Raw genomic sequence first — 12,852 nt, 5'->3', positions numbered from 1 at the left:
GGCTGGACAAAATTATTGGCACCCTTAACTTAATATTTGGCTGCGAACCCTTTGAAAAAAATAACTCAAATCAGTTGCTTCCTATAACCATCACTAAGCTTCTTACACCTCTCAGCTGGAATGTTGGACCATTCTTCCTTTGCAAACTGCTCCAGGTCTCTCTTATTGGAAGGGCGCCTTTTCCCAACAGCAATTTTAAGATCTCTCCACAGGTGTTCAATGGGATTTAGATCTGGACTCATTGCGGGCCACTTCAGAACTCTCCAGCGCTTTGTTGCCATCCATTTCTAGGAGCTTTTTGACGTATGTTTGGGGTCATTGTCCTCCTGGAAGTCCCAAGATCTTAGATGCAAACCAAGCTTTCTGACACTGGGCTGTACAGTGCGACCCAAAATCCGTTGGCAATCCTCAGATTTAATGATTCCTTGCACACATTCAAGCCACCCAGTGCCAGGGGCAGCAAAACAACCCCATAACATCATTGAACCTCCACCATATTTACCAAAAAGCTCTATTTTGGTCATGTGTTACTGCAATCCTTTGTGAGAAATACTTCATTTTCTAGAAACATTTCTGAGGTGCCAACATTTACGGCCATGACTGTATTCAATAATTTGCTTGTCCTATAAAAAATAAAAAGCTGGGCATACTGTCAGCACTGAGCTTATGTATTGATATCCACCTCCATTCTTTGCTTAAAAATTAGAGTGAATCTACATAAGAAATTTAGGTTACTTTGCTTAATCGGTCTTGATCCTAAATTACAGCCTGTAGTACAGCTGAAAGTTGTGTTCACAAATCGACAATATTTAGAGCTGAAATCTCCCAAAATTCCTTGCAGTGTCTGCACAGATCTGAGAAGTATTTAAACACCAGAAATGAATACGTAATACATACATTTGGAGACCATCAAAGTGAACTCAGATGTTGTCTGTATTAGAATTTTACCTTTTTCTGGTTGTCCAGTGAAAGACTTGGGGGGGGGGGGGGGGGTGTATTTAAAAAAAGAGCAGTGGTCTCTACAGCTTAACATATTAGCACATGTGCTACCACTATGTGTGAACCAACCTTGACAGTTTAGGTATAAATCGAGTAAGGTAGGGCATGGTTTCCAGTCTGCTAGTACCAGATGTAAAGACCACACCAACCCAGATTGCATGATAGAGTATGCTCTGTACAGATACTGAGCCGACTGGCAGCTGCTCAAGGTCAGAGATATAAGGAAACTTGAAGAATCAAAAATTCAGCTTAGGTTGATAATATGCTATAAAGAAGTTTGTTAATGAAAATCTGTACAAGATAAGAACAAGTAAATATGGCAAAGCATTAACAAACCTACCCAACACTATCTGTATATGATATCTAGAAGGTAAATAGGTTTCAAAGGTCAATTAACCATTGAAAACATGCCAACCTACTTAGTCTGTACACATCCAAAAAGTAAAAAAAAAAATCTACCAGTAAGACTCATTAAAAGAATGGAATTTGTAAGATTAACCCCTTCATGGGAATATGTCATCCGTATCACCTGTACTGACCTGTTGGTACAGGGAAATAGTGCAGGTGACACTGAAAAAAATACTAACCCATCTTCTGCTTGTGGCATCATTCTACAATAGTCCCCAGCCCTCTAAATTTGGTAATGAGCCAGTTTGGTGCACAGGAGGGTGTTCCAAAGGTCCCCCGTCCCCAGTGACGTCCAGTGTTCTGAAGATCTGTGCGCACCATGTTGCAGAATGGAGCTCCACTCTGCCACACAATTGCTTTGGTCGAGGCTTTTGCGCATGCGGAGGAGAGTAGCTATGCTGCAGAGTGGAGCTCCATTCTACAGTGTAGCTGTATCAATACAGATCACGGGATCTGCGGCAGTGCTGTCTTTAAAATGGATGATTGGATTGCCCGCGGGGATCCGATCATCCATAATGGCGGACGGAGGTCCCTTCACCTGCCTCCGTCAGTCTCCAGGGGTCTTCTGCTCTGGTCTGAGATTGAGCAGACCAGAGCAGAAGATAGCCGATAATACTAATCATTGCTACAGTGGGGCAAAAAAATATTTAGTCAGCCACCAATTGTGCAAGTTCTTCCACTTAAAAAGATGAGTATCCTGTAATTTTCATCATTGATATACCTCAACTATGAGAGACAAAATAAGAAAAAAATGACAGTCTGATTTTTAAAGAATGTATTTGCAAATTATGGTGGAAAATAAGTATTTGGTTACCTACGAACAAGAAGCAAGGTGCATCAAGAAGCAAGAGACCTGTATCTTCTTCTTTTAAGAGTCTCCTCTGTCCTCCACTCATTACCTGTATTAATGGCACCTGTTTGAACTTATCAGTATAAAATAAACCTGTCCACAACCTCAAACAGTCACACTCCAAACGCCACTATAGCCAAGACCAAAGAGCTGTAGAAGGACACCAGAAACACAATTATAGACCTGCACCAGGCTGGGAAGACTGAACCTGCAATAGGAAAGCAGCTTGGTGTGAAGAAATCAACAGTGGAAGCAATTATTAGAAAATGGAAGACCTACAAGATCTAGGGCTCCACACAAGATTTCACCCTGTGGTGTCAAAATGATCACAAGAATGGTAAACGAAAATCCTTGGACCACATGGGGGGACCTAGTGAATGACCTGCAGAGAGCTGGGACCAAAGTCACAAAGGCTACCATCAGTAACACACTACGCATCCAGGGACTCAAATCATGCAGTGGCAGACATGTCCCCCTGCTTAAGCCAGTATATGTTCGGGCCCGTCTGAAGTTTGGATGATCCAGAAGGGTTGGGGTAATGTCATATTGTCAGAGAAAACCAAAGTAGAACTTTTTGGTAAAAACTCAACTTGTCGTGTTTGGAGGAAAAAGAATGCTGAGTTGCATCCAAGAAACACCATACCTACTGTAAAGCATGGGGTGGATGTGAAGCATCATGCTTTGGGGCTGTTTTTCTGCTAAGGGACCAGGACGACTGATCCGTTTAAAGGAAAGAATGAATAGGGCCATGTATTGTGAGATTTTGAGTGAAAACCTCCTTCCATCAGCAAGGGCATTGAAGATGACAATGATTCCAAACACACACCCCAGGCAACAAAGGAGTGGCTTCGTAAGAAGCATTTCAAGGTCCTGGAGTGGTCTAGCCAGTCTCCAGATTTCAACCCCATAGAAAACCTTTGGAGGGAGTTCAAAGCCCAGCGACAGCTCCAAAACATCACTGCTGTAGAGGAGATCTGCATGGAGGAATGGGCCAAAATACCAGCAACAGTGTGTGAAAACCTTGTGAAGACTTACAGAAAACATTTGACCTTTGTCATTGCCAACAAAGGGTATATAACAAATTATTGAGAAGAACTTGAAAAATCAGTGATTTTATGGATTTTTTTTTTTTCTCATTTTGTCTCTTAGTTGAGGTATACCTATGAAGAAAATTACAGGTCTCTCTCATCTTTTTAAGTGGGAGAACTTGCACAGTTGGTGCCTGACTTAAATACTTTTTTGCCCCATTGTATGCCCTATGCATAGCACTGAACAGTATTAGCAATCAAATGATTGCTATAAATAGTCCCCTATGGGGACAAAAAAAAATCTGAAAAATCCCCTCCCCAATAAAAATTTAATTCGGCCTTTTCCAATTTTACCCCCAAAAAGTGTAGTGTCAGAAAAATAAATAAACATATTTGGTATCGCCGCATGTGTAAATATCCGATCGATCAAAATACAGTGTTATGGATCCCTTACGATGAACAATCAATAAAAAAAAGTACAGATCATGGTGAACAAAGTGAGCCATCATACCGACTCTTATACAGAAAAATGAAAAAGTTATAGGTTGTCAAAAAAGAGAGATTTTAAACGTCCTTATTTGGTTAAAAAGTTTGAGTGTTTTTTTAAGCGGTACAACAATAGAAAAGTATGTAAACATGGGTATCATTTTAATTGTATTGACCCACAGAAAAAATAAAATGTTTCATTATACCGTAAATTGTACAGCATGAAATTGAAACCTTCCAAAATTTGCTAAATTGCGGTTTTCTTTTCAATTTCCCCACACATAGTATTTTTTCATTGCCCCATACATTTTATGGTAAAATGAGTAATGTCATTACAAAGGACAACAGGTCGCGCAAAAAATAAGCCCTCATACTAGTCTGTTGATGGAAATATAAGAGTTATGATTTTTAGAATGCGAGGAGGAAAAGTTGAAAATTTAAAAATAAAATTGGCTGTGTCCTTAAATGGTCACTCTTATTTAAACTAATTTTTGCTATTGCACTCCTTATGGTAAATAAAACCTAAGTTTTCTATGTTTTTTATTTGTGCTTAAAAAAAGCTCAAGAGCACATTTTCCCCCATCTCATACACAGACTTTGGACCATAGCCCAAACACAGGAAGTGCAGCCTGGAGTGCTGAGGGGGGGGGGGGTCCAACCAACAGCATATGGCAGTTAAGTGTGAGAGGAGCTATGATTGGAAGAGGCTGGACACACACCCCCCTCAGCACTCCAGACTGCACTTCCTGTGTTTGGACTTCGTTCCAAAGTCTGTGTATAAGATGGGGGGGAAATGTGCTCTTGAGCTTTTTTTAAGCACAAATAAAACATAACAAATAATTTTTTTTAAACAAAGTATATTAGAAATATTTAGTTATATAGTTTTAATGAGTGCCCATTTAAGGCCATAATGGGCTGTGTCCTTAAGGGGTTAAACAGTTGGCTGTTTTGTAAATCAGGATCATCTGGTGGTCAGCAGATCACAATGGAACCAGTCAATAAAATCCCTAGCAGTACAACTGTCCAAGAGGGTCCTCTTTACACTACATTGTGTATATGCTGTAGGAGAGTCTACTCCAGTGTTGCATGGTTTGCGTTTTATCCTACCTACAACATATAGGAGAAGCCAGTGCTTCGCCTCTAGGTTTTACTGCATGCCATGTATGCCAGACGTATAACCCAGCCTTGTGACATAGCACAGATGTATAAAACTGCCCTTTTGAAGTAGCATCCAGTTTTTCGTTTCAGCCAGTTTGTTCCCCAGTAAATCTTGTTTTTCTCTGAGTTTGTTAGGTCATCTTTGTCTGCCTGTGGAGTATTGCATTAGCTCACTTATGTTTTTGTACAGTTTATGTTGTAATGCTTGTAACCTAAAATAAGGGAGTTCATTGTTTTAGAACTCAGGTTAATGAAGGATTACTAATTAATGCCGGAAATATGACTTTCATTCTTCAAGTCTAAACACGTTGACTTAGGATCTGTAAACTGCGCGAGATCTGATTTTAATAACTAGATACCCAGATATATCACCTTTCAGTGTAAGTGAGCAGGGAAGTGCTTGCTCAGACCGGACCGACTCACACTTTCCTATTATTATGTGCCGATTTTCTTTTTTTTTATGATGGAGAAATTCATTACTGGGATTAGTCTGTAAGAGAAATTAAAAGTTAAGACAAAAACCTGCCGTGATTCATAATGGAGGAATTTGGATTTTAACACTTAATCCACCAAGGCAGACATAAGTGTTCAACAATACATAGTTCTGCAAGCTATCAACATGTGTTACCTTTAGAATTATATTAACACCTTAAGGACAAAGGGCGTACCTGTACGCCCTTTTCGCGCCCCCCCCCCCCCCATCCGATTGGTGACCAAAGCTCCAGTCAGCCATTTCAGGCTGAAGCAATGGAGCACCGATAAAAAAAAAAAAAAAAAGTTAATAACATAATTGAACCCTTTTTCTAATAAATTAGAAACGACCCTTTCCCCTCCCAAAAAAATAACATGAAAGCAAAAATAAACAAACCTATGTGGTATGGCCGCATGCATGAATGTCCGAACTATGAAAATATAATGTTAATTTAACCGCACGGTCAACGCGTATAAATTAAAAAAAAAAACAAAAAAAAAAAATACCATCTAGAATTGCATATTTTTGGTCATTTTCTATACCCTAAAATTTTTTATAAAGTGATCAAAAAGTCCCATCAAAAAACAAAAATGGTACTGATAAAAACGAAAGATCATGGCGCAGTAAATGAGCTCTCATGCAGCCCTGTATATGGAAAAATATAATGTTTTATAGGGGTCTGAAGGGGACCTTTTTTAAACAAACATGTTCATTTTCATACAAAAAGCTATAATTTTTTAAAAGAATTAAAACAAAACCTATAATTTATATAATTCGGGTATCTTTGTAACCGTATGGACCTACAGAATAAAGATAATGTGTAATTTTTACCGAAAAGTGCACTGCGTAGAATGCCCCCAAAAGTTACAAAATGAGGGTGTTCCCAATTTTTGTTTTGCCAAAGATTTTTCTCTCTGTAGTCCCCTGTTCACTAGCTATCTGTGCTTCTATTTTCAGAGCCCATATGCTAATAAGGTACTAGACAACTGGCTGGTCACCACTGCTCCTTTTTTCAAATGGGAAGAGGAACCTTTCCAAAAGTTATAGATAAACTACTATCCTTCTAGGAAAATGTTATATGGACAGGTGACCAACCTAGAGCACTTTGCGAATGCTTCCCAAAATGAAACCTATAAGGAACAGTTCACCCTACCTTCTGTGAAACGTGGGGGAGGGGTAAATAATGGACTAAAGGCCTTGAACATGTTACAGGAACAATGAAATCAGAGGATTATTTGCAGTCAAATGTGCTCCTTAGTGCATAAAAACTAAATATGAGTCTTATGATTTCAGAACCTGTGTAGAGGAAGAGTGGTGCAGTTGCCCATAGCAACCAATCAGATGGCGTCTTTCATTTTTCAGAGGCCTTTTTAAAAACAAAAAAATAAAAAATCTGGGTACTATGGGAAACTGCACCACTCTTCCTCTACACAGGTTTTTATCAATCTTCCCCATAGATTTTAGGAGAACCTCTAGTCCTGTAAGGGTGTCAGCATCACTTCTGGCAGCTATTAACCCCATGAAGTGCCCTGTCAATTGTACATGTTAAACAGTGCCGTAGTGACAAAGGCTTTTCTTATTCTCGGTTTTTGGAATATTGCAGGGTTCAAGCTACAGAGGAAACTCTCAGCAATTCTTCTCTTCAAGGAGCCATTTTGAACATTCAGATGAGGTCAAAAAGCCTTACAAGGTACAACCTGCGTGATCTTTTGGAGTAGTGTGCTGAAAGCCAGTATTCTGTAATTGTTGCGCAAAACCTAGAGCATCCTTAGTGATGGGTGATATTACGTCACCACAGTCTGATTCTTTTTCAGACTTCATCACCCCTTTGCATATACATGCGGAGAATGGCGCATATTCCATAATGGTTTCCCAGTGGCAATTATTTGTAGTTACAACTACAGTTATTTCTTAATTGGACTATGTTAGCAGTTTTATGCTGTCTAACTGCTAACAGGACTACATAGCGGACAGAGCAGTGAAAAAACATCTGGGGTTGTGGTCATGTATAAAGAGAAGAATTTGTTTTATTGTCCCTTCTGCCCCTATCGCAAGTGTCATTGCCCTTTATGCTATTCAGAGTCCAGAGGCATGTGCGCAGAGTTTTTCCCTGGTCCGACCTCTAAGTAAAGAGTTACTTCTCCTGCATCGTCAGGAGGCCACTAGAGCTGTCACTCACAGCTAAGAGGAGGAGCTAGGGAAGCGCTTCTGGGCACTTTAAAAAATGATGGCCAGGAAATGAAAACTAGTTTTTCTCAGTCTGTATGACTGTATGCCAAGGTGTGTTTTCATGTTTTCACTGCTCACCATTTTTCAGTATACGGTATTCCTGTCAGATGTTATGAGGGCTTTAAACTTCTAACCCTTTAATCCCTCAACAACTAATACTTTAAAAAGCACAGGGCTGTCGCTAACAGCTAGAGTAGAGCCATTTCCCCTGACTGCTAGTAACCATTTTAGATGCTGCTGTTAAAACTGTCAGCAGCATCTAAGTGGCTTTTTTTCCTGTAATTTCCTGCCTCTGCTAGGACTATGTATGTGTGCAGATAGAGGTTTGTTTTAAAGTCCACCTAGGGGACCTGATCATTTATGTACTGCAATGATACATACGATCTCTCACAGATCAATGCAGCATATATGTACTACATTGTTCTGTATGAGCTATCAAATGATTGCTTATACAAGTCCCATATGTGGACTGAAAAAGTAAAAAAAATATATTAACTCCTCTCTAATTTAAACTTCAAGTCAGTTGAAAAAAAAAGGCATATTTGGTATCAGTGTGCAGAATTGTCTGAAATGATCCTGTATGGTGAATGGCATAAACAAAAAAAATGAACAAATTGCCGTTAACAATACATGCCATTGGCATGTATTGTTAAATGGGCACTGTGAGATACAAAAACGTTATATATATGTTGTACATCTTTGCAAAACATAACCTTATTGCTCCAAGAAAGGTTTATTAAAAAAGATTCATAAAATCTCAAAAGTGGGGAAATTAAAGGAGTGGAGTTAACTAAAGCAAGAATTTGGGTTAGAAGAGGAAGGGATTTTTGGATATTGGCAAGTAAGGGATGCTTTCAAGGGTGAGAATGAAAATAGGAGGTTAAAGATTGAGTCACATGAAATTATTGAGGTGGTTAGAGAGTTAAGAAATAAAGGGAAGGAAAAGGTGGTGGGGAAAATTTACAAAATGTTAATTATGTGGATGAGTGAAACACAAACACTAAAATGTAAAGCAAAATGGAAAAGAGATTTAAGGGAAATTTAAAGAAGAGGAATGGAAAATTATTTTTAGAAATATTAAAAGGGCATTTGTTAACTCCAATCACCGTTTATCCTACTTTAAAATTATTAATCGCCTCCATTACTTGCCAACATTTTTAAACCAGAGGGGAATTAGACAAGTACATACCCCAAATGTAAAAGTGAAGAGGGGGATCTATTACATATTTATTGGGGGTGTCAAAAATTTCAAATGTTGTGGAAAGTTGTACATGAAAAAATAGAGGGAGATCTGAAGGTAAAACTTCTGTTTTGAAGGGAAGAGTGCAATTCTAGGTCTAACCAGCATAAAAAGAGTAAGACAGGGGTATGGTACTAGAACGTTGTTACTAAGAAACTGGATAGCCCCTTTTTCTCCAACAATAAAGGAATGGTGTTCTTTGGTTAATAGGGTTAAAAAAATTTGAGGAGACTGCATATAAAGGAAGAAAAAAAGAAAGTCTGTATGGGATGGAATGAGTGGAGGAGCTGAAGTAGTATTTTTTTTTTTTTTTTTATATCAAGGAAAGGAAGAGATAATAGTGCCAGTGAGGGAGGTAGGGAAGGGTTTGAGAAAGGAAATGTATTTGGTATAATATTTTTTTGTAATGTTGCATAAGGAAAAACATAAGAAAATTGTATGTTTTTTTGAAGTATATTAGAAAGGTTTATTTCCTTTTTTTATAGAAATCATGGCTTTGACCAAGCTAATGCACAAGCACAGACAAAGTCCAGTAAGTGAGGGTAGGCTAGCACTCCTCTGTACTCTCCTATAAGACAGGAGAGAGCACAGAGGAGTCCTATCAGACAGGAGAGAGCACAGAGAAGTACTGTCAGACAGGAGAGAGCACAGAGGAGTCCTATCAGACAGGAGAGAGCACAGAGGAGTCCTATCAGACAGGAGAGAGAGCACAGAGGAGTCCTATCAGACAGGAGAGAGCATAGAGGAGTGCTAGCCGACCCTCTCTTACTGCACTTTGTCCATGCCTGTGCTTCTTCTTGGACAAAGCCATGATTTTCTAAGCCATTTCTAGAAAAAGGAAATAAAATGTTCTTATGAATTATGTTAGAAAGGTTAAAGGGGTTATCCACCATAAAGTGATTTTAGTACATACCTGGCAGACAGTAAGTCATTTAAAAAGTACAATTGTTCCTGCAACAAAAAAAACTCATATGATGAGGTGTTATGGCTCTTAAAGGGCGAGGAGGAAAAAACTTAAGTGCAACAACAGAGAGGGGTAATTGGTTGTATACAGTGATAAAACATTGGATGTCAGCATTTTGGTATGGGTAATTTATATCGATCATATCCCCCATTTAAAGGTCTCTTCTCAGGACTAAACAAATGTAATTCTTTTCATTTTACCTCCTAACTAAGATGCTCCGTGTGATGCCGTGCCATTGCTTTATACATATTCTGCTGGCCTTAGAAGTAGCTGCTTGACATTGCACACTGTTCTGTAGTAGTCTATGATCTACAAGTACACCCAGATCCTTCTCTACCAGTATGAGAAGGGAAAGAAAAAAAGCCAAAAACTGCGCCTGGCGTATTACCCTTTATATATGGAGAGACAAATATTGTGGGGGAAACCCACAGGTCTATTATGTGGGTGCTCACCAGATAATAATAATAGCGCATATCACCCCGTATTGGGGTACTCACTGATGTCCACGGGGCTGCCATGCCGGGAGGTCGCAGGAAGCAAGCAGCTGTTGTCCAGAAAAGTGTGTCCAGGTGCAGGAGAAAAAGACCTTTGTTATCCTGGCGCTGCCCGTTCAGTCATCAGAATAGGAGAAAGAAGGCTAGAAATAGACCTTAAGTAAAATCTAAACTTTATTTCTTAATTATAAAAATAATATAATTGTGGACGACGCGTTTCGAGGGGGGGCTCCCCTCTTCCTCAGATCAATTTCTGATGACAGAGCGGGCAACACCAGGATAACAAAGGTCAGCCGCCAATTGTGCAAGTTCTCCCTCTTAAAAAGATGAGAGGCCTGTAATTTTCATCATAGGTATACCTCAACTATGACAGACATAATGGGGGGAAAGAATACAGGAAATCACATTGTAGGATTTCTAATGAATTAACTGGTAAATGCCTCGGTAAACTAAGTATTTGGTCACCTACAAACAAGCAAGATTTCTGGCTTTCACAGACCTGTAACTTCTAACTAACGTCTCCTCTGCCCTCCACTTGTTATCTGTATTAAAGGGGTATTCAGTTGGAAAACTTTTATTTATTTATTTATTTTACATCAACTGGTATCAGATACTTCTATTTAAAAATCTTAATCCTTCCAGTACATATTAGCTGCTGAATACTACAGAGGAAATTCTTTTCTTTTTGGTACACAGTGCTCTCTGCTGACATCACGAGCACAGTGCTGTCTGCTGACATCTCTGTCCATTTTAGGAACTGTCCAGAGCAGCATATGTTTGCTATGGGGATTTTCACCTACTCTGGACAGTTCTTAAAATGGACAGAGATGTCAGCAGAGAGCTCGGGGTTCCAAAAAGAAAATAATTTCCTCTGTAGTATTCAGCAGCTAATAAGTACTGGAAGAATTAAGATTTTTTAATAGAAGTAATTTACAAATCTGCAGTAAAGAAAGAAAGAAGTCGGCGACTCACCGGAGCTGGTTTTCAGGCAATTTCTTCTTTATTGATACTCACTTACATGGGGAGAGAAAAGACATACAGGGGGTGCAGCTGTCCCCCCTGTACGTCTTTTCTCTCCCCATGTAAGTGAGTATCAATAAAGAAGAAATTGCCTGAAAACCAGCTCCGGTGAGTCGCCGACTTCTTTCTTTCTTTACTGCCGTATGACTATTGCTGCATGTCGAGTCAGAGCACCACCAAGGTTTCATAGAAGCAATCCATCGAGTTATCCACTATAGTCCTACACAGACTTTACAGACTGAGCAGTGCCGATCTCACCTGTCTTTCTCTACTTATTTACAAATCTGTTCAACTTTCTGGCACCAGTTGATTAAAAAAAAAAAATTCCACCGGAGTACCTCTTTTTAATGGTGCCTGTTTGAGGTTGTCGACATGTCTTATATACTGATAAGTTCAAACAGTCACACTCCAAACTCCACTATGGCCAAGACCATAGAGCATTCCAAGGACACCAGAAACAAAATTGTACACCTGCACCAAGCTGGGAAGACTGAATCTGCAATAGGCAAGCAGCTTGGTGTGAAGAAATCAGCAATGTGAGAGCAATTATTAGAAAATGGAAGACATACAAGACCACTGATAATCTTCCTTGATCTGGGGTACAACGCAAGATCTCACCCCGTGGTGTAAAAATGATCACAAGAACGGTGAGCAAAAATCCCAGAACCACACGGGGGGGACCTAGTGAATGACCTGCAGAGAGCTGGGACCAAAGTAACAAAGGCTACCATCAGTAACACACACCCCCAGGGACTCAAATCATGCAGTGCCAGACGTGTCTCCCTGCTTAAGCCAGTACATGTCCGGGCCCGTCTGAAGTTTGCTAGAGAGCACTTGTATGATCCAGAAGAGGATTGGGAGAATGTCATATGGTCAGATGATACCAAAGTAGAACCTTTTTGTTAAAAAAAATCAACTCGTCGTGTTTGAAGGAGGCAGAATGCTGAGTTGCATCCAAAGAACACCATACCTACTGTAAAGCATGGGGGTGGAAAGGTCATGCTTTGGGGCTGTTTTTCAGCAAAGCGACCAGGACGGCTGATCCGTGTAAAGGAGAGAATGAATGGGACCATGTGTCGTGAGATTTTCAGTGAAAACCTCCTTACATCAGCAAGGGCATTGAAGATAAAACTTGACTGGGTCTTTCAGCATGTCCATGATCCCAAACACACTTCCTGGGCAACGAAGATGTGGCTTCGTAAAAAGCATTTCATGGTCCTGGAGTGGCCTAGATAGTCTCCAGATATCAACTCCATAGAAAACCTTTGGAGGGAGTTGAAAGTCCATGTTTGCCCAGCGACAGCCCCAAAACATCACTACTCTAGAGGAGATCTGCATGGAGGAATGAGCCAAAATACCAGTAACAGTGTGAAAACCTTGTGAAGACTTACAGAAAACATTTGACCTTGTTTATTGCCAACAAAGGGTATATAACAAAGTATTGAGATGAACTTTTGTTATTGGCCAAATACTTATTTTCCACCATAATTTGCCAATAAATTCT

At 39.7% G+C, this 12,852-nt stretch overlaps 1 protein-coding gene across 2 annotated transcripts in view; it reads left to right on the top strand.

Annotated features, from left to right (window-relative positions):
* BCLAF3 (BCLAF1 and THRAP3 family member 3) overlaps window positions 1–12,852 on the top strand; it is a 46,758-nt gene that overhangs the window by 21,834 nt on the left and 12,072 nt on the right. For both annotated transcript variants that reach the window (XM_056558522.1, XM_056558521.1), the window contains exon 11: window positions 7,005–7,091. In XM_056558522.1, the coding sequence (XP_056414497.1) occupies window positions 7,005–7,091 (87 nt within the window). The remainder of the gene's footprint in view (window positions 1–7,004; window positions 7,092–12,852) is intronic.

This window comes from Hyla sarda, chromosome 2 (genome assembly GCF_029499605.1).
Source record: "Hyla sarda isolate aHylSar1 chromosome 2, aHylSar1.hap1, whole genome shotgun sequence".
NCBI classification, from domain to species: Eukaryota; Metazoa; Chordata; class Amphibia; order Anura; family Hylidae; genus Hyla; species Hyla sarda.
The sequence above is the reverse complement of the archived record's forward strand: the minus strand, read 5'-3'. Positions and strand labels throughout refer to the sequence as shown.